Raw genomic sequence first — 26,430 nt, 5'->3', positions numbered from 1 at the left:
CCTCCACAGTGCTCATATTGAGTGAGGGCATATCACGCTGCGGATGGTGATTCCTCCATCAGATAGGGACGTTAAGCCGAGAGCAGACAGAACCCTTGGTGATATTCGACAGGAGTAGGCTATGTGCTGGCACCGGTTTTCACCCTCTCCCTTCCTACTATCATATATCACGTCATTTCTTCTCATTAAATTCTCTGGTGAGATTTATGTCAGGAAGGGCATCCGGTCATGAAAATCCATCATGGCAGATTTATCTCACCCCATACCCAACCCCATGGAGAAACAGGACTAGGGTTGGACAGACATTATTATTATTATTATTATTATTATTATTATTATTATTATTATTATTATTATTATTATTATTATTATTATTATACTCTAAATGGTCTGACACTATTATTTTTTTTTTTTTTTGCTATTTGCTTTACGTCGCACCGACACAGATATGTCTTATGGCGATGATGGGATGCGAAAGGCCTAGGAATGGGAAGGAAGCGGCCATGGCCTTAATTAAGGTACAGCCCCAGCATTTGCCTGGTGTGAAAATGGGAAACCACGGAAAACCATCTTCAGGGCTGCTGACAGTGGGGTTCGAACCCACTATCTCCCGATTACTGGATACTGGCCGCACTTAAGCGACTGCAGCTATCGAATTCGGTGACACCATTATTAGCCGGTTCGAGTTCCGTTGGTTGACAAAATTTTCACCATCAGAATGTTGGCCGGCAGGGTAGGAGAGGTGGTGGTATAGAATTTCTAATCATTACATTGTGTGTCAAAAGCCAGGATTAAATTCCAAACCCCTCCACAGTGCTCATATTGAGTGAGGGCATATCACGCTGCGGATGGTGATTCGTCCATCAGATGGGGACGTTAAGCCTTGAGCAGACAGACCCCTTGGTGATATTCGACAGGAGTAGGCTATGTGCCAGCACCAGGTTTCACCCTCTCCCTTCCTACTATCATATATCAAGTCATTTCATCTAATTAAATCGTCTGATGAGATTTATGCCAGGAAGGGCATCCGGTCATGAAAACCTACCATGGCAGATTTATCTCACCTCATACCCAACCCCGTAGAGAAACGGAACTAGGGTTGGACAAACATTATTATTATTATTATTATTATTATTATTATTATTATTATTATTATTATTATTATTATTATTATTATTATTATTATTATTATTATTGTTCCTAGCTGGTTCTGCAGTCTAGAGTAGCGAGTCTGCTTCTTACCCGTAGTTCTCTAGTTTGATTCTCGGCGAGGATAGAGATTTTTATTTGGATCTGAGGGCTGGCACAAGGTCTACTCAGCTTCGATCTAGAAAGCCAAGAATAACGGCCAAGAGGATTCTTCACACTGATCAAGTGTCACCTCGTAATCTACAGGCCTTCAAGCTGAACAACAGTAGCTTGGTAGGCCAAGGCTCATCAGAGCTCTAGTGCCATGAGGTTTGGTTTCTTCTATGGTATTACTGCACCAAATATAGACTTTAATCTACAAATACGTTTCTGCTATCGTACTAGCAATGATTCTCACTGCCTTTATCACATCACTTTCTATGTATGTCAAAAAGTCTCATTCTGCATTCTCAGAATACAGTCTGTTGTCACTAGCAGTTTTTCAAGACAGCAGAGGAAGGAAGGAGCCATGTCCTTAATAATGGTAGAGCCTTGTTTTGGACATGATGGGGCGATGTGTTATCCAGTCTGAACGGTCAGCTAGTAACCTTACATAATTCTGACAATAGTCGCTTCTTACATCAAGACTTCAAGAATGAGTGCTTTTTTAATGTTCCTACATCTAGTGTATTTTGTTATGTTTCTAACAATACTGTAAGATACGATATTTCAAGTTTGATTTTTCATAGGTCTTTAAGTGCTGTGTGTTTTCAAGTGTTTTATTAACTTTATATTCTATTTTTAAGGCCTAAGAAGGCCCAATGTGGCTGAAACATGTACCAGCCGTGTGAATTTTCTTAAATTTTTCTTTTAAGACACACTTGTTTTTACTAAGGTGGACCAATTATATAATTTTTCATTTGATATTCATCACCAGTAGTGTCATTTACGTGTGAGAATACAAGCCTTAGTGGCAACCAGAGGGGACACACTTGGCATTGCCATATCAGTAATAAGAATTCAGAACCTTTTGATGCATGTCTTTTCAGGCTTACAACTGCAGAAACAATAATGACAATATTTGAGTATAGTGTACTAATGGCACAACAAATTAACTTTAAATTGTATTTATTTTGTACAGTTACACATTGTCATATTTTTTGTACCAGTTATTCTTATGAGATTGTGATACCTTTGTTAATGAAACATCTTCATTCATAAGGTGATCATGAAATGGAACATGTCGTGATTTTAAAATTATAGACCTTTACAAGTAGTACTATAAAAATTGCTTTAACAGAAGTCTCTGTACTTATTTTTCTTATTGAACAACGTCAGCAAGCATGAAGAAGACAGAAAACAAGCTTCAATAGTACGGACAAAGCAAATAATGCCAAAACGTAGACAAACTGTTAGTATTTATCAATATCGATCAATTTAGAATCAATCATACAGAAAGGAGGAATTGAGCTTCTTGCGACTTTGGAAGCAGGTCACAAACTCTGTGCTGTCTGTCATAACAAGATCATTCTCCACTATTCTTTACTGGAGAAAGTTAATAAACAAAATTTTGATTGGATTTGAAGATCACTTTAACTAAAAAAAGAAAAAAAGGAAAAAACCCTTGAATTGTAAACATTCAGGATAATTGCAAGAAATTAAAATTCAGGAGAAATATCCTTTTCAAAATAAAAATTTGGGACAATCCTGCTTTTTCAGGACATATGGCAACCCTAGGCACACTGCATAATGATGTGAAGCTATGAACGAACCTTCAGTACTTGGTGTCTGTTGCTAGGCCTGGGCTGTATTGATGATCATGTAATGTCATCAAGCTAGAGTACATCCAGATAGAATTGTGACATACATAGCCATGGTGTTGCAAGTTTTTTTGCCTCCACCCCCAGTGTATCTGTTAGCTTTCTTACTTGAGTATTTAAATTGAAAGAAACTGAACAACTACAACAATTCATATTGAACTTACCTGACAACAAATGTATTTGAGTACTTTTTCTGCTTGTTGTGCATCACTTCGTGGAGTCCCATTCGGAACAAGTCACTGTAATTTAAAGGGACCTTATAACACACATTGTAACTTTTCCTTATCGCCTTTTGATGGACCACAGCACAAGGGCTTGCCACAACAAGTACTTTTGTGTCAGGTCTAGAAGCCCAGAACATCATCCAGTCACCCGGGCTTGATGCTATATCATTACGCTCAGGATCAAAACAATCCAGAACCTGAAACAATAACTTGCATTATCGTTGTTGTTGTTGTTGTAACATATGGCTTTATTGGGAAGTAACTCCAATACAAAATTGATATCACTATACAACAGATGTATTAGGGAACAGAGTCTTGTTTCATCTTGTTTCAGGCTGTCCAGTATAGGGCTGGTAAATTACCTTGGTTTTGTTGGTTGAGTTGAGTCCTGTGCACTGAAGTAGGTGTTTCGAGTCCATTAGTATTGTAACCTATAGTATTGTAAGCCGTAGTGTTAAGCACTGGAAATACTTACGATGCGTGCGAATGTGTATATGATGAGGATGGATTTAGAATGTTAAACTAGTAGTATTTCTTTTAATATCTTCTTTCCATGGAATTGCTTGTTGTAATCTTGTTGTTGTAAGGATTATTGTTTGGTAATTATATTTTAACTTTGCTTTATTATCACTTGTAATGTTAAGCTAGTAGAAAGCTCAAATGTTTTAACTTTATTATTACACTAATGTAAGTGACCATTGCCATCGGGATATTTCCCAATTGTGATGTATTTGTTAATAATAATAATCACTGATCCAGGAATTTTGCTGATTGTACAATTTTCCATCGGGTATATTTTGAATCTAACTAGATGTGCAGCTAAGCAGTCATGTCCTGTTTACGTTCTGAAAATTGCCACTGCTTCTTTCCTCAGCTTGCTTTTATTTTTGTCCTATAGGTCATTTACTTTTTTCCATTTCTTCATTGTAGTAAGTTGGGTAGTTTCTTTCTTCCATTTTTCAAGGGTTTTGTTTGTGATTATCTTCTTGATTGAGTTAGCTGCCAGAGGTTTGGTTCTCATGTAGGTAATAGTGCCTTTTTTGCTAGTTTATCTGCCAGTTCATTGCATTCTACTCCTACTGTACATGTACGGGGATAAATTGTAAAGTGATCTTTCTCTTTCAAAATTTTAAATTTGTTAGTAGATGTTTAATGCCATGAATTCTTTATGAATGGGGTTTGGTATTTGAGGATACTGCTTGTATGGCAGCTAGTGAATCTGTGATTAGGCCTGCCTTTTCAAATGAATTGACTCTATAAGTCACATTTTGTAAGGCAAGATAGATGGCTTCTATTTCTCCATCAAAGTTGTTATGATATTTACCTACTGGAGTATATTGTGAGAATAATTGTCAGAAAACTCCAGTGCCTGCTCCTCTGTCATCTACTTGTGATCCGTCTGTTCAGGATATTCTTTGTTTAGCATACTATGTGCTGAGCTTCTCACCATCTCTTTCTCTGAGGTTATCTGGGAGAGATGGGCTGCTTTGTTTGGTTTGTATTGAAGTGTAGTCCAATGAGGTTATTGGCTCAGGGGTGGTTTCAATTTCAGATGGTATACTTAGTGCTTTTAAAATATTTCTACTAATGATTATAGGTGTTTCTTGGGCTTTTAGTCATTATTTTTATCTCTTTTGTCTCTCTGTATCTTATTCTGGGTATCCAATTTGCTTTTTGTGATGCTTCCATTTTAACTAAGTTTATTGTAGCTTGTTTTGTATTTCTCTTTGTATTGGTGGGTTATTTCTATATAGCTGTAGTGCTGTGATTGGTGATCTTAATGCATTTGATTGTATTCTTTCCAGTTGTTCTAGACATGTTTTATTTCCTTTGACTATTATCTCACTTCCATATTTAATTAGGCTTATAGGTTTCACATATGCTTTATAGGTGATTTTGAGAGTATCTTGTGTACATCCCATTCAGTGCCGGCTAGTCTGTTCTTCAGGTTAATTAATTTATTTGCTTTTTTAGATGTTTTCCTTACTTGGTTTTTACAATTTAATTTGTTGTCAAGTATCACACTTAGATATTTAGTGCTGTTGCTCTTTTCTAGATGGTTGTCTTCCAGTTTGAGTTTGAACTCAGTATTTTCATGTTTGAGTGTGAAGAACTGATATACAGTTTTTGTCTTGCTGACAATCATATTGTTCTCAGTCGTCCATGCGATAAGTGCCTCCACGGCTGCATTCATGGCTTGTTCTAGCCTTTCTTTTTGTTTGTTGCTTCTGTTACTGGCTGACATCCAGATAGCGACGTCATCAGTGAACATGCTGATCTTAATACTTTTTAACTTGTTTGGTAGGTCATTGATATAAATGTTGAAAAGTGTGGTGATAAATGTTGCTCCTTGTGGTAAACCTATTTTAGACTGTAACATGATTCCATGCCTTGCCATCTTGTTTTTATCCATCGCTGGTTTAGGAATCTTTCAAAGCAATTCAGCATGTTCTTTCTTACTCCTTAGTTTTTTGACTTGCTGATGAGTTTTGATCTCCATACGGTATTGTAGGCTCCTTTAAAGTCTATGAAGACTACTAATGTACTCTTCTAGTTGTTGAAGCCTTGTTTCACGTCTTGGACAAGTTTTGTTACTGCATTTGAGGTTGACATGTTTGTTCTGAATCCTGCTTGCTCTTTAACAAGGTATTTTTTTTCTTCAAATACCAATTTAGGCATGCTGATACAATTTTTTTGCAAAGTTTGGAGAGTATTGAAGCCCCTTAGCCCCTTAGCCCTCTGCCTCGCCCCTTAACCTCATGATCGCATCCATCAGTCTAGCTCCGTCCGCCGATCACTCAGGCTGCTCAAGGTGAGTTCGTTTCTAGTCGTCTCTCGTGTTTTATAGACTTTTCTTTTTAATCTTTCCTTCCTATCTTTTGCCTAATTTGACTTTTAATTTCTTCTCCAGGTTCCAAAACCCATACTGAAGTGGGAATTAATTCTTTGGACTTAACCAAGTTTATCATATCATATTTTTTGGAACCAAACAACAGAACACACATAGGGTGGCGTGCACCATCTTGGAGTAAATTACTACAGAAGTAGCGTTTAATAAAGAAGTCCATACTACAGAAGTAAATTACTACGGGAGTTATTTACTCCGGAAGTAACGTCGGAGAGTTGAAGTACAATTTACTCTTTTAGTTACTACTACAGAAGTAGCGTTCGTTACTCGCGGAGTAGTGCTGTGTTCGTGTACCTTCTTTAAAGAAATCTTAATAGATAAGGTTACGTGCGATAGGAAACGGGGAAAAAACGTAAGTGAAAAGATAAATGCATGTTAATAGAGATAATGACGATCTATGCAAAAGATATAAGGTGTAAGAAATACAACATAAACATGCTTGATAAGAAAAGAAATTCATGGAAAGAGTCGTGACGAAAGAATTCAATGCTTCGAGTGACGGAAAACGCAGTGAAAAGCAAGTTAAGATTCTGTAGAAGGACTTAAAAGCGAAGACGGAAGCAAAGCAGAAAGTCATGGATATGCGGGAAAAATTAAAACTGATGGCGGTTTTTTCATATAGATGGCCTACATCCACAGCAAAATTTTCTCATTTTCACACCAGGCAAATGCTGGGTCTGTAGGCCCTACTTTAAGGCCACGGCCGCTTCCCAATCCCTAGGCCTTTCCTGCCCTATCATTGCCATAAGACCAATTCTGTGCCGGTGCGACATTAAGCAAATTGAAAAAAAAAAAGAAAAAAGAAAATACCTCTTCCGATTTCTGAAAAGTTCACCGTTGTCACCGAGAGGGCAATAAATAAAAAAAAAAATCAAAATCTCTTTATTTGCAAATGAGGTGTCTACCTCGGTGGCAAATGGTACACTAAAATACATTATTGTCAAGCACTAAATATTAAATTAACAAGAGAAGAAAATTTTCCTATTATACAATATTATACAATTTACGCTAACAATGTTTTCTATTAAACACACAGCTCATCCTTAATAAATTTATATTGTTTACAAAATTCTACTTATAATATCTCCTGTACTACTTACAAATATAGTCAACTGATATAAAGTATGTGGAATTACTTCAAATGATACTATACAACTGGTATAAGATTAATATTTACATTGCATTTATTTATTTACATCTTTTTTTTTTTACCCGTTCTGGATCCTAAGTAGCATAACGACCTGCTGCGTCTTAACCAGAGCCCCTTTTGCCACCACTTTTCAGAGTTCCTGAAGGGCCTTCACAGCTACCGTAGCGGTCCCAGGGCCCTCGAAGTCCCCACTGTACTTCACCCCTACAGGCAGTCCCCTACTTTGGCTGTCCAAACTCCTTAGACCAGGGGATGGAATTAATTTATTCACACACATTTTTTTAAATTTACAATAACTTGCACTGGTCGAATGCCCTCTAACACTTCATTTATTTTCTCTGTTGCTGTTTATTCTCTTCTTGAATATCTGTACAGATTTTGGAAAAGGATCAAACACTACCCCTGGTAAACTGTTCCACTCCTTCACACCCTTCCCAATGAATGAAAATTTACCCCAATCGCTTCTGCTAAAATTTTATATTTGTGGTCAGTCCTGCTGATATAATTATTTTCCAACTGAAGCCTCTCACGGATATCTCCCCATGCTTCTTCTCCTGTATTGGCTCTATATAATCCTATAAGTCTAGTTTTCTCCCTTCTCTTACTTAAAGTTTCCCACCCAAGTTCCTTTAACATTTCTGATACACTACTCTTTCTCCTGAAATCCCCTGTTACAAATCTTGCTGCTTTCCTCTGCACACTATTTCTTTTATTAGGTATTCTTGGTGAGGATCCCAAACACTGTTTGCATATTCCAATAATGGACGAACCATACTCAAGTAACTTTTTTCTTTTAATTCTTTGTTGCATCCTTTAAGTAGCCTCATTATGACATTTAACGATCTGTATGCTTTCCCAACAATGTCATCAATATGACCCTATCAGTGCAAATTACTTTCAAATCTCACACCTAAGTATTTGCACTTGCCATCTTTTGGGATAACTACCTCATCCAAAGTATATTCAAATTCAGTTTTAAAGCTCCTGTTTGTAAAAGTTGTAACAGTTGATTTGCCTCCATTAACCTTCATATTATTTTCTTCAACCCATTGTTGGATACTTTCAAGGTCCCTTTGTAATTCTGAACAATCCTCAATGTTGTTTATTTCCCTATAAACAATTATGTCATCTGCATACAATCTTATTTTTGATGTTATATTGTTCCCTAAATCATTTGCGTATATTAAGAAATGTAACGGACCGATTATACTACCCTGCGCAATTCCCTTCCAAACTTTCTCTTCCTGAGATACATTATTTCCTACTTTGACTTTCTGAACCCTTGAATTTAGAAATGTTTTTATCCAACGTGTAACCCTTACGTCGAATCCTATTCCCTCCAATTTCTTTAATAATATTCCATGTTCCACTCTATCAAAGGCTTTGGAAAGATCTATGGCTATGCAATCTAACTGACCTCCTGAATCCAACTGATCTGATATGTCCTGCTGAAATCCCACCAGTTGTGCCTCACAAGAAAATTTCTTTCTAAATCCATACTGGCTCCTCATGAACCAATTTTTATCATCACATATCCCTCTGATGTACTTCGATATTAAACTCTCCAGTATTTTACAAACTATACTGGTCAGGCTGATTGGTCTGTAGTTCTCTGGTTTCCTTTTATCACCCTTTCCTTTATAAATTGGTATTATTATAGATTCCTTCCATTCCTTTGGTATTACACTATTATTTATGACATAGTCAAAGAGAAATTTTAAATAAGGCACTATGTACCACCCCATTGTCTTTAATACCTCCCCAGTAATTTGATCACTTCCTGCTGCTTTTCCTTGCTGAAGCAGTTGTATTTCTCTGAAAATATCTTCGTTTGTGAATGAGAAGCTTCTTGTTTCCCTCTGTCTCTCTCCCTCTCTATCTTCTGTTTCGGTTTCCAACTCTTGACAATCATCTACTGAATCTCTAAATTCCCTACTAAATAGGTTTGCTTTCTCAGTATCTGTTAAATAGTGTTCACCCCCTTCTCCCACCATTTTAGGAATTTGGATTCCTTTTCCTTTTTGATTCCTGATATATGAATACAGCTTTTTCCATTTCCCTTTGTGGTCATTACCCTCTTGAAGTATGCCATTCATATAACTCTCTTTTGCTTCCTTTTTCACTCTATTCAGTTCCCTCATTAGCTGTTTTCTAGTTTCTCTACTCTCCCTACCCTCTTTGATTTTCCTGTTTACTATTCTACATTTTCTTTTTAATTTTCTTATTTCCCTTGTATAATAAACAGGGTCTGAGGTCATTTTACCCTTCTGAACAGGTACAAATCTCTTCTCTCCTTCCCAAATGATTCCTTTAAATTTAGCCCAAAGTGTATCCACGTTACTCCCTTCACTTATCCAACAACTGAATTGTGATTTAAGGTAAGTCCCAAATTCATCAACTTTAGTTTTTCTGTACAATTTCTTGTCTTGTGTAACCCTCTTATTAAGCCTTTTTGGTACGAGTCCTACATCTATTATTACAGCCTTATGGTCTCCTATTCCTTCAATTACCTCAGTTTTATCAACAATTTCCCATGGTTTAACCAAGAATACATCTAGTAAGTTATTGAGACGAGTCGGTTCTTGTACTACTTGTGTAAATCCTCCCTCCCAAATTAACTTATTTGCCAGTTTTTGTTCATGGGCTTCACTTGCAGCTCCATTCCATTCAACTTCAGGCAAATTTAGATCTCCCCCAATTATTACCATATCATTATTATTGTTTTTACGAGTATAATCTATTATTTTCTCAAAGATTTCCATGTCTCTTTCCTCTCTTCCAGGCCTGTATGTTCCTATAATTCCCACCTCCTTCATATTATGACAAACTAATTTTATCCCTAATATTTCATCCCTTTCATCGGTAAACCATTCATGTGAACAGTAAGTTTCCTTCACCAGAATAAACACTCCCCCTCCCTTTTTATCTCCTCGGTCTCTACGATAGACTGTGTACCCTTCTGGAAATACTTCTGTATTACCCACCCCTTCTTTCAACCACGATTCCACTCCTATCACCACATCAGTCTCATAAGATTCCATCAATGTACCGAATTTTAATTGTTTATTTACTACACTTTGACAGTTTACCAAGAGCAATCTCAGACTCCTTCATCCCTAAAACTTGACTGTTGCAATTGGGTAACTTGAAATTCCTTACTATCCTGAGTTTCTTTTTCTAGTTGACTGAGCCAGCTTGAAGTACAGCTGGCTCTTTCTACTAAATGGGAATATGCGCGCAGTCACAGTCAATTGCGCCCACGATGTGTGGAAACCTGCCAACGTGAAGAATATCCTTTTATTTTCCGAACGATCATCATCATTTGCAGGCGTACCTCCCTCTTAGCTTCAACCAGTGCTTTAACCATGCGATGAAAGATACGGCTAGCAGTTGTGCGGTAAACATTAATTAGATCACCGGCAACTGTACTGAAATATTCCCGTACGAAACACTCGTAGGGCACACAGCAACTGTAATTTGAGAGATACAACAAAATTAAGACAAGAATTCAGCTGTAAGTGATCTCCAAGTAGATTTAGAAGGAAAGTAAAGGATTCCTTCCTAAGACCGAAAACGTTCCTGAAACTCGCCGTGTTCACATTACACAGCTCTCGCCTTTCACGCACTGTAGGCCTACGCACTATTACATTTCTCATCGTTTACTGCGTTGAGATCTTCAATGTAATCTAAGTAATCCATAAACACGTTTGAAACGTCTTTCCTCTCATATACGGCACAATATTATCATTAGTCAACAAGTCTAAACTTAGCTTACTCCATGCACGACGTGAGAGTAAATTCTAACCTATATTCGTACGTTATTTACTTCTTTAGTAATACACTACAAGATGGTGCTCTCCAACATTTTACTCTTGTAGTAATTTAGTCCAGGAGTATCTGAAAGGACTAAAATACTTCAGAAGTAATTTACTCTCATATGGAAGTCGCCGAATGCTGACTTCAAGAGTACTTTACTATGGAAGTAGAACTTACTCTTGGTTGGTGCACACCACCCATAGTGTTAACTTCATGTGACATTAAACTCTGCAGCATAATTTTAACAGATTTTAAAAACTAGAAACATATTCAAGCTGGACAAACCGCCATGGGTATACAACAATGAAGGCATCGTCATTTTAATGGATTTTAAACTGAAATGCAACATCATCATGTACCATATTTTATTTCATATTCATCTGTGCAGGTGTTATAGTGTGTTCTAAAGTTGTTTTAGAGTTATAATGTGTTTGCCCAATTTGACTTGTTGGTTGATGATAGTGCTGAAACTAGTATCTCATGTGAACGATATGTGACTCATTCATGTTAATAAAGATCTTTGTATTGGATATTGAATATTATTGTAATCCCACTTCAATACGGATCATGAAATTTCTAAATATCAACTTAAAACCAATACATTTTTGTGTGCAGGTGAAATGTCGGAGTCTCTGGTTCAGGTATTATGTCATAGCAGCCACAAGGAGTAGTCGACAGCTGCTCATTTTTACACTGCAAGCCGCTAGATAGTGCTAGTCACGTTGTCTCATCGGAAAGCTATGTACTTCCAAGAGAGTTTCCGCTATTATCTTTATAACCTATTTGGTTACGCTGATATTTATAACACTTTTCAATATGTAGAATTATGGTGAACTACACATCCTATATTGACATTACAGGATTTTATAATTTGTGTATTCCTATCTTTAAATAATATTATTTTAATGCCAATTACAGAATTGAATTGAATTTCCTTCTTCTTCTTCTTCTTCTTCTTCTTCTTCTTCTTCTACATCATCTGCTTCTCCTCCAGAGTCAGGTTTTCCCTCGGACTCAGCGAGGGATCCCACCGCTACCGCCTCAAGAGCAGTGTCCTGGAGCTTCAGACTCTGGGGCAGGGGATACAACTGGGGAGGATTACCCTTACCTCGCCCAGGCAGCCGCACCTGCTATCCTGAAAAGGAGGCCTTATGGGGGGATGGGAAGTTTGGAAGGGATAGACAAGGAAGAGGGAAGGAAGCGGCCGTGGCCTTAAGCTAGGTACCATCCCGGCATTTGCCTGGAGGAGAAGTGGGAAACCATGGAAAACCACTTCCAGGATGGCTGAGAAGGGAATCGAACCCCCGTCTACTCAGCTGACCTCCTAAGGTTGAGTGGACCCCGTTCCATCCCTCGTACCACTTTTCAAATTTTGTGGCAGAGCCGGGAATCGAACCCGGGTCTTCGGGGATGGCAGCTAATCACACTAACCACTACACCACAGAGGTGGACCAATTTTAATTCCCTTTTAATTTAATTCTAATCATTTTTGGAAACTTTAGATCCTTTAATTGTGTGTTTGGTGAATTTTTCAATTACATATTTTTCTGGATCCATTTTGGATTATTACATATCCTGCTGGTCCTCCTTCAAGTAACTCTAACATCTTACCACAACTTATGTAATTTTTTTTAATTTTTTTTTTTTTTGGTAGTAGATACTGCCTTCTTTTGGATTTAAAAAAAATTCTAGCCCTGTTTCCATCCCACACCTGGTGCTTCTGGTTTGCCTGTTACTGCTGCAATGGTGAGTATGTTCATTGTGGACTATTTGAAATATGTTGTTTATAGAGGGAGTCGTCGTCGTCATCGTCCTCATCATCACCACCATCATCGTCATCATCATTGTCATCATCATTTTCCAGCTCCAGCTTCCTGGATGTGGTGTATAAGCACTCACCACTTCTTCCTGTCAAAGTATAGTTTCTATTTCTCTATGTCCTCAAACTTGGCATTCCTGTTGCTAACCTCCAATTTCACTGTGTCTATCCATCTATTCCTTGGCCTCCCGACTGGCCTCTCCCCTTTCACTTCTCTGTCAAAGTAATTCCTTGCTGTTCTTGTTCTGTCCATCCTCATAAACCCTTGTAACCTGTGTCTTCCAAAAAGCTCAGTAACAGGTATGTTGATGCCAGCCTCGTTCCTGTTTGCTTCAGTTCTAATCTTGTCCTTCCTGGTCTTTTGGTTTATTGTTCTGCTGAATTTCATTTCTGTTGAATGGATTTTACTATTTGCCTTGTTATGCAGGGTCCATGTTTTGAGTCCATATGTGGGAACTGGAATGAAGTTGGTATAAAACATGGTCAATTTTGCTTTCTGTGGTATTTTATCATCCCAGAGTAGATTTCTCACTTGAAAATAAAATTGAGTGGTTTTCTGAGTCCTATTAAGTATTTCTTGTGTTATCTTTTGAAATGATACCTCCAAGGTATTTGAAGTTAGAAACAGGCTGTAACAGACAATGTTTGAATCTGTGCCTTCCCTGTTGATAGTCATTTCAACAGTTTTTGTTTTACTGATGTTTAGTTCATATTCTTTAAACTTGCCATTCCAAAGATTTAGTTTCTCAGGTACTTCTGCTTCATTTTCTCCCCAGATTAGAACATCATTTGCAATGTTCTTTGATGGATTTTATGTTCCGATCCATGACAATGATGAACAGGTGGTGACAAGGCACTTCCCGGCTGGACTCCTGTTTTGGTTGCAAACCAATATGACCTCCCATCCCCTACTTGGATACAGCTTAAGCACTTTTGATAGAGCATCTTTACTTTATCAATCAGGAAGTTTGGTACACCTATACCTTCTAGGCACTCCCAGATTATCTCTCTAGGCACAGTGTCGTAGGCCTTCTCGATGTCGAAAAGAGGGAGTACAGATTCAAATGTACTGATGATATATCTCTGGACGTAAACACAATCTCAAGAGCTTGAGAACCCTACAAATTTTGGGGCCGAATTCACATTGTATCGATGTTATTTAATGAAGGTCTTGCAATGTGCTCAAAATGTTCACATGAAAGTTAGCAACTTTGAAATTCAATACAGCCCTGATAGGCCATACAATCTAAGAATTGAAACTAACGATTATGACTTGGTGTAACCACTAGTAGCGTACATACCTCACAGTTGCCAACTGTTTGCAGGAGTTCCCTGAACACTGCCATTAGATTCATGAATTCTTCACAGTCCTGGGCATACAGCAGCAACACCTTTGGCATGTGTTCTACAACAACAAGAGAATCTCTTAGCATTGATTATAATGTACAGATTGGTTGTCCATGAAATGACTCTTGTAAATGACTCATTCAGTTAAAAGTCATTACCTAATTTATGAAAGAACTGTGTTACGAATTTGAGCTCTGAAAAGAACTAGCTCATTTCATCGATTCTTGCTCCCTTACATCAATTTATCAAAATGGCCCCTCAATGAGTTATACAGAACTTGATTTTTTGGTCCACCTTTTCAATACTTCATTGACTAACAGTTGATTTAAGAAATAAGTTTAGGTACATGTTTCAACCAATTGCACCGAGCTCGATAGCTGCAGTCGCTTAAGTACGGCCAGTATCCAGTATTCGGGAGATAGTGGGTTCGAACCCCACTGTCGGCAGCCCTGAAAATGGTTTTCCGTGGTTTCCCATTTTCACACCAGGCAAATGCTGGGGCTGTACCTTAATTAAGGCCACGGCCGCTTCCTTCTCACTCCTAGCCCTTCCCTGTCCCATCGTCGCCATAAGACCTATCTGTGTTGGTGCGACGTAAAGCAACTAGCAAAAAAAAAAAAAAAAAATCAACCAATTGCGGTCATCGGCAGCCTTACACAATTAGTAAAACATTGAAAAACATCTTAAAATCTATAATGAATGGAGAGATAAATAATGAGTGATATGAATGAGTGAAATATTGTTTAAAACACTCAGTGAAGGGTCTGTCACAAAACTTTTCTTCTCTTGTCTTCATTAAAATTCACAATGCATTTGTGAAGCTGTTCTTGTTGATACATAAAATTGATGTGTTGTTCTCGGAACATCTAGTATTCTTTGAAGCTGGCACTGAATTCATGTATACAATTTCTTATTAATAAGTGTCAGTATGGAAACATTAGTGTGTGAAATTGAGTTGTAAACTCATTCGGTTAAATGGAGAAGTCTGGAAAGAGAGAATGTAAAAGACTGCACTATCAGAAAGGAAAATAGAAAGACAAAAGAAAATAAATTGGGTGAAGAGAATTCTAAAATTACTTACTCCCTTTCTCTTTGTTGCATATTGTTTGCTGTCGGAATCACGTTCCGTTGACATTGGAACTGACCCTGCCAGGTAGCGGCTGGGAGCTGATGTTACCGAGGGGTGGTGGTAAAGCGGAGAACGGGAGGAAGTGCACTCCTCACCCGTGTCTGCGTGGAGCCTAGTGGCAGGGTAACGAGAGCGAGGAGTGAGGGAACATCCACCTTTTGCAACTACTGTGCCATACAATCAAGGCCGTACCATCATTTAACTTTTTACCTTCAACATTAACAGTGGCATTTTCAACATACAGCAGCTGTTACAAAACAACGAAGGATGTTCCCCCAACTCCCCAGCAAACTGCCGTAACTGCAAACTGTCTTAACATCGGCACTTTCACAAGATCGTCAATTTTGATACATGTTTTTAAATTTTTCATCGACGATTCGACTATGAATATATGAACCTTTTGTTAACATATGTTTTTCCTTTACATCCACAGCAACAGCATAAGAACTTCAAAGCATTCCTAGGACGTTCTTTAAATTTTAACGTGTTTTTATGGTATGTGATCCACATCAACCATTTTAAGTGTGTTTAAAGGCAGATTTCATATTGAATGTGTGTTAATACCCTTTTTATTTGTTTGCTTTGAAATAATGAAGATTCCAAGGGAATCAAAACCGAAATTCATTTAATAAATGTTATTATATATTATATAAAGTGTTGAATGGTGGAACATCCCTCGATTGATTCCTATTATATAAGTCAAATGTCAACATGGAAATGAATGTTATAAATTATGACAATAGCAGCAAATGTGCTAATTAGAACCAAAAAGCAAATATAATATATTCAAGGTGGGAAGGTTTGAAATTAATGCATGATATATTAAATATTAACATTAGTGCAATGTTAATTTGCTCAAATATGAACAATTAACACAAATGCAATGGGCCAGCATTGCTAACGTTATCAGCACAGCACCTATTCCAGAATCTTTAGCAGCAGGTGGTGGTGGTGGTGGTGGTTGTGGTGATTATTGTTTTAAGAGGGTACGATTAGGTAACCATCCTCTATATAACACTAATCAGAAAGAAAAAATGGGAGGGATCTGACACTTCAAAAAATGAAGGTATTGGCCAAAGAAAGACGAGGGCGACGAAGGGCGTGAAAATGAAGGACTCCCAATCCCTCGGGGTCAAAAAATAACAAGAGTTGACCAAGGGAGGTCGGATAGGATAGATGAAAGTGAGAAACCAGGTGCAAGTAAGTGGAAGCAATGCCAGGACGCAGCTACAGGGGCCCATGGTTGCCAACCCATGCTCCCAAGCTTAGAGCCACTGGGGCCCCTTTTAGTAGCCTCTTACAACAGCAGGAACTACCATGGGTGTTATTTTACTGCCCCCACCCACAGGGGGTTTGGACAACAGGGCTCTCTGTTATGATGTTCTAGGGCTTTGGGTTAAGGCTGCCTGATTTATAGGGTTATTGCATGCAGCTGGAGTGGCTTGAGAAATAAGAGTATTTGATGACTGAGTCCATTTTGAAACTGATATAGCTTGGCATTATATTATTTAATTCTTCTAGATATTACATTTATGCTTGTAAAATATTATGCGAAGGCAAGGGTTGGACATACAAAATATTATCTGAAGAAGCTTTAGACCATTCTATTTAATTACTTTTAAATATTCACTTTTTGGTTTTGCTTTTAAGTTGCACCAAAGTGGTAAAGTAAACTTGTGTCCTCATCCTGAGGTGATGCAGCTATTTAAAGAGACACTCCCAATAGAGGTGAGCTGCAGTATTTTAATTACAAACCAGCCCTACTTAAATTTGTGGCAGTACTGGGAATCGAACCTGGGCTCCCAAAGATGGCAGTTAATAGCACTAATTGTAATGCTGTGGAGGTGGACACGTCTTAGGTGATGATGGGAAGGGTCAAGGCTAGAACTGGGAATGAAGCAACCATGGCCTTAATTAAAGTATAGCCGATAAAATATCAACCACAAGTTTAGATGTTTTTATTGTGTTAGTTTTAAGGTATTTAATATGAAATAATAAGAATTTTAATCTTTGTTAACATATTATAAGGATTGTTCAAGATTCTGACCAATGATTTTAAGGTTTGAGTCAAGGCTGATGATGCCCCTGAAGGAGGGCGAAACATGTACCGAATAAGACTTTATAATATTATGTAAATCTTAACTACAAGAACTTGTATTGAAAAGGTGGTGTTAATAAACATTTTTGTAATACTCTTGATAAGTGGTATGTTCTGAGCTGTCAATGGAATGACATTAGTAGATGAATAAATTTGAGTGGTATCTTTAAAAGTAGGAAAGTTCACAATATGAAGATAAAGCTGGAATTCAAGAGGACAAATTGGGGCAAATATTCATTTATAGGGAGGGGAGTTAGGTAATGGAATAACTTACCAAGGGAGACGTTCGATAAATTTCCAATTTCTTTGCAATCATTTAAGAAAAGGTTAGGAAAACAAGAGATAGGAAATCTGCCACCTGGGCGACTGCCCTAAATGCAGATCAGTACTGATTGATTGAAATAACATAATTTCTATGTACAAAAATCCAAAAATGAAGGAATAAAATTTGAGCAGCACTGAATGAGAGAAGCGATAAAAATGCACGTAAGAGCCGTAGCAGGCAGATCTCGAGTTGGTAACTGCTGCAGGCATTGCACACATCTTGGGATATGGTGAAAACCTGTGTAATATAAGACACCACAGAATAAGATCTTTCACTGCTTTTTCCCTTCAGCACAAAGGTCTAACTGTATATGAAGAAGCTCACCTGCCATACCGGCATGATTGCAATCATGCCAGGAACAAAGACTACAATGATTATTGATCCTACTGTGTGTTTTGAGACCCATTTCAGAGAGGCAACTGGAGTCAACTGTGAGAAAAGAGAGATCTACTGCTCTACATTTCCTTATTACAAAAAGAAGTATGGGCCGATGACCTAGATGTGAGGCACCTTTAAACAACAAGGAAAGAGTGGTACGAGCTGTCTGAAATAACCTTCAATAGTACAATGGTTGTGGCATCATACACAACCATTAACCCAGCTCAAGGGAGATAGGGTCATCTTCCCTATCCTTCACTTGAGTAATTTTTGTCTGACGTATCTACGTTGCGGGGGTGGGTATCCTCCGCATCAGTAGGCCGGTGTGAAGGAGAGCTAAGTTCAGGCAGGGGCCCAGTCTCACGGGGTATAACGTGGAACCCATGCCCATGGTTACGGGTGAAGATCTTAACAGCATCTAAGGCAGAGAAGGAGACCTTTGGAATGGCAAAGATGGTGGATGAGGCAACCCATCCTCTCTGGGGAAAATTAGAAGAGGAAACCACTGCCTTGTGGAGAAGAGGGATCTTCAAAGGCTAAGAGAGTAAACCCAAAAAGAAAATCCACAGATACGTTAGCCTTAGCAGGTCAGCAGGTGAGTAAATTTGTACTTGCTTTCAACTATAATACAAGCCTCGGATGGAAGTTTAAAATTGGAAATGGAATTGACAAGTCTCTGACTACAGTTGCACAGTACGATGGTAATGCTGATGTTCGTGCAAGTGTTAGATCAGAGAACAAAATCCGATTTGGAACAATAAATATTTAAATAATGAATGGAAAGGAAAATGGATTGATTGACCTAATGGAGAGACGAAAACTCGACATCCTGGGATTAAGTGAAGTAAAATGCAAAGGGAAAGGAATGAAGAAACTAAGGAAAGGGTACACCTTGTACTGGATGGGTAATAGTAAGGAGAAAAGAAATGCAGTGAATCAGAATGTTGAACCAATAGCTGAAGATGAGTATATAAATGAAAGAATTATAATAATGCACATACATGTAAACAAGGAACTACTGAAGATAGTACAGGTGTATACTCCACAGACAGGATGTAGCATGGAAGAAAAAGAAGAGTTCCTCAATGAACTCAATGTTGGAGATGGGATCATGATAATGGGAGATCTGAATGCTCATGTGGGAACTGATAGAGTGGAATATGGGAATGTTCTGGGCCCACATGGGTATGGTGACAGAAATGAAGATGGAGAGAAACTGTTGGATTTTTGTATCAGAAATAACCTGATAATAAAGAACACATGGTTTATGAAGAGGAATAGCCATAAGATCAGCCGATATAGTTGGGATGGACAATATGGAGCACTCATCAATTTTATAATAACAGACCGAGAATGGGGAAGATACATCATGAATATAAAGATAGTCCCCAGTGAAAGTATGGAAGGAGATAATAGATTATTAATTGTGGAATTAAAACAAGTAAAAATCCCTAAAATTGTATTGAAGAAGAAACCAAAGATCGGGATTTGGGAATTGGAGGAGGAGGAGGATAAAAGAATGGCATTCTAAGATTGTATAAAAAGCAAGTTGCCTAACATGGAAATACAAAGTGGTAAAGAAGAGTGGGACAATTAAGAGAAGCAGCAACTGACGTATGCGGAAAAACAAAAGCAAAGGTTAAGGGAAAGGAGACACGCTGGTGGACAGACAAAATAAAAAAAGAAATAAAAGAAAGGAACAAGGTGAAGAAAGAAATGGATAAGGAAAAGCAAAAAACATATCAGAGGGATGAAAATAAGATAGAAAGGTTACATTTGAAATACCAAAGGTTGAAACTACAAGTAAAGAGGAATATCAAGGAAGAAAAGGAGAAATGTTGGGGAGAGTTTACCAAGAAAATTGAGCAAGATAGTTGAGGAAATCAGAAACTATTATACAGAGTAATAAAATCAAAAAGAATAAATCAAGAAAAAATCAAGGCATTAGAGAGAGAAGATGGATCCATAGTATATGACAAAAAGGATCTTCAGAAGGTGATGGCAAAGTATTTTGAAAAACTTTATAAAGAGGATGACTGCTCAGAGGAAGAAGGAGATAAGAAAATGGAAATAATAGATGGAGAAAAAGAAGAGAACCCGATAACATGGTTAGAACTTGAAAGGGCAGTGAAAGCAATGACCAAAGGTAAAGCAAGAGGAAAAGATGAATTCCATGCTGATACGATTAAGGCAGCAGGAAGCATTGGACTACAGTCGCTATACAGAGCCATCAATGCCATATGGAAGGATGAAAGGATACCTGAAGATTGGCAACAAGGAAACATTGTACCACTGTTCAAAAAAGGAAAGAGGAAGAAATGTGAAAATTATAGAGGTACAGTATAACCCTATTATCACATGGGCTAAAAATAATGGAGAAAGTCATAGACAAGAGACTGAGTGATATAATAGAAACACAGTTAGAGGAAGAACAATATGGGTTTAGACCAAATAGATCAACTTGATATTTACAGTGCGAACGATAATGGAAAAACATCTGGAAAGGAACAAGGAAATCATCCTCATAGTTTTGGGTTTGGAAAAAGCTTATGTTTATACAGAAAAAGGTCTCAAGCAAGGAAGTACACTGTCACCATTATTGTTTATTATATTTGTACCGGCCGGTACACCTCTACGCCGCAAAGTTAAATCTTCCGCCAATAAATCCTCCTCTACCGGAGAAACTGTGAACTTTTAGAACTGTATTAATTCATGAGTTTTCTCAGAAGAGGTCTCTACTATAAACTTTGGGATTACAAAGTTGTCTATACTGTGTGGATTTCAACGTGTTTTGTTTTCTATGGATCAAGAAGTGTGGACATTCGCTAACAGATGTCTCTACCCAAAAAACTATGATCATGCACCCTGGTGCGAAGTGAAGGAACTTTTGTTGAAGAAATTTTGTATTTATAAGTTTTGGTCTTTACTAAATTTTGTTCTTTCATTTGTGGGTTGGCAATATTAAGCTTTCTTTCTGCCTATTTTGAACTTAGCCAATCAGTAATTTCTGTAATTAATTTTCCACCTATCAGAGGTTTCTTCTTCAAATTTCCATGTGTAACTCTTAGCTACCCAATAAAGTTGAGTGGGTGTGTCTTTATTATTCATGAACGGTCTCGAATCTTTCATGAGGGTTTAAAAACTGCTGATTTTCTCGGCTCTTCACCACTTCAACAACATCTAGCTTAGTGTATGGAAGTATAGCAGGGGGCGGGTTGCGCCTCTTCCTTCGAACAGCAGCTCTTCAGCAAAGGTAATGGCCTCTTAACATCTTTATTTCTTTCTTGGTCAGCAGTTTAACCCCCGGGGAAGGTTTGGAACCTTTTCAAAGTATCCTACCTGTTCAAAAATGTAACTTGGTGCCGGCTTATGTAAACATTTTCTTATTACTTTAACTGTAAATCGGGGATAGAGAGTGCTTTACCCTCTCAAGCTCCCCTTCAATTTGGATTTGAAGTGACTACGTTTTCATAACCGATTCTCTTCTCTTCATTAATGTGTTAAATTATTTTTCTTATACGAGTCACCTCCCTAGTATGGGAATAGCCCCTGTGTATCGGCTTAGCGCCACTTAGGTTTTAACAAGCTTTCATGTAGGAGTGCAAGTACTCGCCTCCATTCAGTTTTGTATTTTGGGCCATTAACTTAACCCGTTTTGTTTTCCTTCCTGCGAAGGCCCAGTAGATTGGGTACGAGGTACCTCTGTTCCATTATAAGTTGTGCCTTGATGGCAGTTAATTGTAATAATCTGTTATTGCCTTTAATAGGCTTGGACGATTGAGAGCGGGTCAGCTCTTTCTTGTGTTTGAAAGGTGCCTCTAGGAGGCTTGACATTACGAGGTGGGAGCAAGTGCTCCATGTAATTAGGGGTTTTCTGCCCTTTCGTAATTTGTGGTTGTGAGCTGAGAGCTCAGATTGTTAAACTTTGGGGCTCGTAGCCCAGGATTTGTAAAGACCCCTTAAATTGTACTTTCGTTTGTAACCGTACATTGTACCTGATATTTTTTTTGTTATTTCACCTAGTGAAAATTGTTAAACCTTGTTGTCTATTGAAAATATAACCTTCATTTAAATTTTAAAATTCATCTTTCGGACTTGTAGTTAGACCCATTCCAGCCCGCACCTTCTTTCACCTCTGCTGATCCACCAAAACACGGTAACAATATTGATGGATGAAATAATAAAACTTGTAAAACAGAATATCAGTACCAGTAGTGATGAAGTGAATGCTTTGGTATTTGCAGATGATGTGGTGATTTGGGGAAAGGGAGAAAAGGAAGTACAAAGGACACTGGACATTTGGAATGAAAATCTGAAGGATTTTGGAGTGGTAATTAGTAAAAAGAAAACTGTAGTCATGCACTGTGGAAAAGAGAAAAGAGAAGCCAAATGAACATAGACGGAGAATGGTTACAGAATTTAGAACAGTTTACATATCTGGGTAGCATTATTAATGGAAGTAATGAAATCAACCCTGAAATTAATAACAGACTAAGTAAGGGTACAACATTTTATCATCAAGTCAGAGAACTTTTATGGGATGACAAAGTACCCAAGAGAATGAAATTAACATTATATAAACAGTATTTCATACCAACTGTAACATACGGACTAGAAACGCTGGTAACTAAGAAGAGACAAGATAGTAAGATCCAAGCAGTAGAAATGAAATTTTTAAGAATACCGGTTAAAAAGACAAGAAGAGATAAAATTCAAAATATTAAAATCAGAAAAGAGCTAAATATAGAACCATTAGTACAGAAGATACAGAAAGCAAGACTGAGATGGTTCGGACATGTAAAAAGAATGGGAAAGGAACGGGTAGCAAGAAGGGAATTGGAAAAAGAAGTTAAGGGAAAGAGACCAGTTGGAAGACCGAGAAGAATGTGGATGGATCAGATTTAGAAGGACATTAGAGAAGCTGGATTGGATGTGGTGGAAGTAATGGAACAGGAAAAGTGGAAGGACAGAAAGGAGTGGAGGAGGCTTGTTAACCATACCCGGGTGACTGGAGTGGGACATTGATGATGATGATGATGATGATGAGTACACTAATAAGATCTAGGGTGTTTGAGGTTCCTGAAATACTTAGGTTTCAAGAAAGAGTCCTTATGCAAGATTGCCTTAATGATCTCTCATGCATGAGTTATTTTTTGTTTGCGTATGGTGACTAAAAACACTCGTACATGATGTGGTTTACCAAAATGGAATATATAAACAATTTTAGTGAATACTATCATAAACTTTTTAACATTCTAAGATCGATCATTACTGCCTACTGGTCATTGGTAAGTATTGCACTGAGCAAATGTACTTGCAAAATTGTAGGTCTCTAATGCCTTTGAAGTTGACACCAGAGGTACTTCTGAAGCCTATGGTTACTGAACAGGGAAATCCCATGGTACGTGTAAATATTGACAGAGTGGAATGAGTACTTCATAGAGAAATTGTACTACTGAGATTAAAAATAATAAATAATGCATAAAAATGCATGAGAACACCAATGACCTCATACATGAGAAATCATCTTTATGGACACGAACATAAAGAAACTTCCTAAAAAGAAAACAGAGATTAAAAAGGAATGTTTGGTATACTCTGCCTTGTGGCAACTCACGACTTTGGGAAGTTATTCTAGATTAATTAAAAAATGAAATAATTAAATTAATTCTCTAGATTTTTGTGCAAGAATGAATGAATGAAAACCTACAACCTGTTTTTCAGTCAGTGACCAGGTCAGGGATGGAATGAATGAAGCCCCCAACTTGCGGCGAGGATAGGAATTGTGCCGATTGCCGAAGCCCGGCGCACTCTTCTGGGGCAATGATTAATGACTGACAGATGAAATTAAATGGTAATGGAGAGTGTCACTGGAATGAAAGATGAGAGGGAAAACAGGAGTACCCGGAGAAAAACCTGTCCCACCTCCATTTTGTCAAGCACAAATCTCATATGGAGTGACCGGGATTTAAACCACGGAAACCAGCGGTGAGAGGCCGACGCGCTGCCGCCTAAGCCACGGAGGGTCTGTTTTGAGCAAGAAGCCAACTTAATTCATTAGTGCCTTTTAGAAATGAAAAGGAAAAAGAGAATTAATTTGTTAATAGTTACAGCCTCCCTCTGTATACAATATTCTTTTCACATTATCTGAAAACTTTAATCAACATCTCAGAATTCAAGTTTTTGGGGTTGTGGTGTACAATTGTTGCACAATACTCTTTAATGATTACACCTGGAATGCACGTTGGATGAAAATGACCTCACACATCGAGAAGTTAGGCTGTCTGAAATTACCTCTTATTTCCAAGGGCGACGGTCGAGACAGCACAAATTGCTTGAGTTTTGATTTGAGATCAGAGCGAATAATGAAATAGATTGCTAATACAGAAAGAAGTGAAAGTACAATGGCAGTGGTAATGATTGAAACTCCTCTTCTATCAGGTACTTCAGCCCCTGGAGTGTCAGATGGTGAAGTGCTGTGAATATCTGGAATAGAAGATAAATAAATAAATTAATAAACAATATTAAGCTGGGAGACCAAGAAATAAAAATAGTAGAAAAATTTAAATATTTAGATGAAATAATCACATATAACCTGAACGAGAAACCAGCATGGTAAAATAGAATAAATAAACTGGTTACAGCACAGCATGTTATCAAGAATACACATAATAAAAAGTGTCTCTCAATAGCAACCAAACTGAAACACTACAAAACAGTCACCCAGCCAAAAATGACATATGCCTGTGAAACATTGTTCAAAACAACAAACACAGTTGCAATAGATAGAGTACTCAAGTTAGAAAGGAGAATACAGTAGTGAGAACCTGTTTAAATAAAAATTATCAACTAAACAGAATCTGGAGACTAGCTTCCAATGAAACAGTTCATAAAGAAATAGAACCTATGACTAGCACAATGAAAAGGAGACAAATGTCATTCTTAGGACATCTAATACGGTCACCAGAATCAGTAGAAAAATTATGGAAGTGTAAGGGAAGAATAATATTACGGTAGATGGATCACATAACTTAAAGAACACATGAGAGAGTTACATTTGACAATGAAAGATTTAAAATACAAAACAAATACACTCAAGATATTGAGACTAGACTTCAGACAAAAATCAACAAGCAGAGAATAGGAAGAGTGATTCCAGAGGCAGAGAGAAAATGATGCGCAGAAAGGATGAAACAGTATTGGGCTGACAAAAAGAAGAAAAACGTCCATAAACCAGAATGTTGGCTAAAAAATTAAAAAAATAAATAATGAATAAATAAATATGTTAGCATGAATCAAAAAGTAATGCACAACAGTTTCTTTTACACAATATTTAATGAGCAGAAAAATGAAATAATATTCACACACAAAAAAAAAGGCTACATGTTTACTTTTCAATATATGAACTAAATATTTTTAAAGGCATTTATCCCAACATAATACAGACTTGAATGAGCTACCTCTGTGAATCAGTGGTAGAGTGTCTGCTTCCAGATCCCAAGATCACAGGTTCAAACCAAATAGAGGTAGTTGGAAGTTTGAAGGATGGAAAAATGTCCACACAACATTCCATGTCAGCATGTAAAAGATCTCTGATGACATATCTGGTATTTATTCCCCTCCAAAAAAGGAAATAAAAAATTCAACATAAATTGCCTGGATGGCACCTAATCAAAAAACACTGCACATGATTATCATCATCATTATTACGAGGGCTGTTTTTTATCAACCTTCGGTGGGCTATAAAAAGACATATTGACATAACAAAATGATTTTATCACTAAAGGTTTTGTGGTTTCATACTTATTTTTCCACATAATTGTCAAAACAATTTAGGCATTTGTCGTATCATGACACCAGCTTTCCGATGCTCTCTACAAATAAGTCTCCCGCCAGTGAGGTAATGTTCATCTGGACAATCTCCTGCTCCATAAAGTCCACCAACAAGACACCTTTATGGTCCCAAAAAATGGTAGTCATTGTTTCCCTGTTGCTAAATCTCAGTTATACTTCTCTGGCTTGTTTGGAGAAGAAGGATGCATCCACTGCTTAGACTGTTCTTTGGTTTCTGGAGTGTCATATAGGACCCAAGTTCCATTGCCAGTAATGATAGACTTTAGAAACTCTTCCCCCTCACTATGGTAATGCATGAGAAACATTACGGCAGACATCATTTGCTGAATTTTGTGATCATCAGTCAAAATTGTTGGGACCCAACGTGAACAAAGTTTCCAGTATCCTAAGTGCTGAGTCACAATTGTGTACAGAAAAGACCATGAAATGTTTGG

General features: G+C 37.6%; 1 protein-coding gene across 1 annotated transcript in view; it reads right to left on the bottom strand.

Annotated features, from left to right (window-relative positions):
- The window catches only part of LOC136880944 (uncharacterized), a 177,599-nt gene that overhangs the window by 30,089 nt on the left and 121,080 nt on the right, over positions 1-26,430 (bottom strand). The window contains exons 10-12 of the mRNA XM_068229175.1: positions 24,437-24,628; positions 14,167-14,270; positions 3,113-3,369 (exon numbers count right to left, since the gene is read on the bottom strand). Of these exons, the coding sequence (XP_068085276.1) occupies positions 3,113-3,369; positions 14,167-14,270; positions 24,437-24,628 (553 nt within the window). The remainder of the gene's footprint in view (positions 1-3,112; positions 3,370-14,166; positions 14,271-24,436; positions 24,629-26,430) is intronic.

The sequence above is a fragment of the Anabrus simplex genome, chromosome 9, assembly GCF_040414725.1.
Source record: "Anabrus simplex isolate iqAnaSimp1 chromosome 9, ASM4041472v1, whole genome shotgun sequence".
Lineage (NCBI taxonomy): Eukaryota > Metazoa > Arthropoda > Insecta > Orthoptera > Tettigoniidae > Anabrus > Anabrus simplex.
This window is presented reverse-complemented; position numbering and strand designations above follow the sequence as displayed.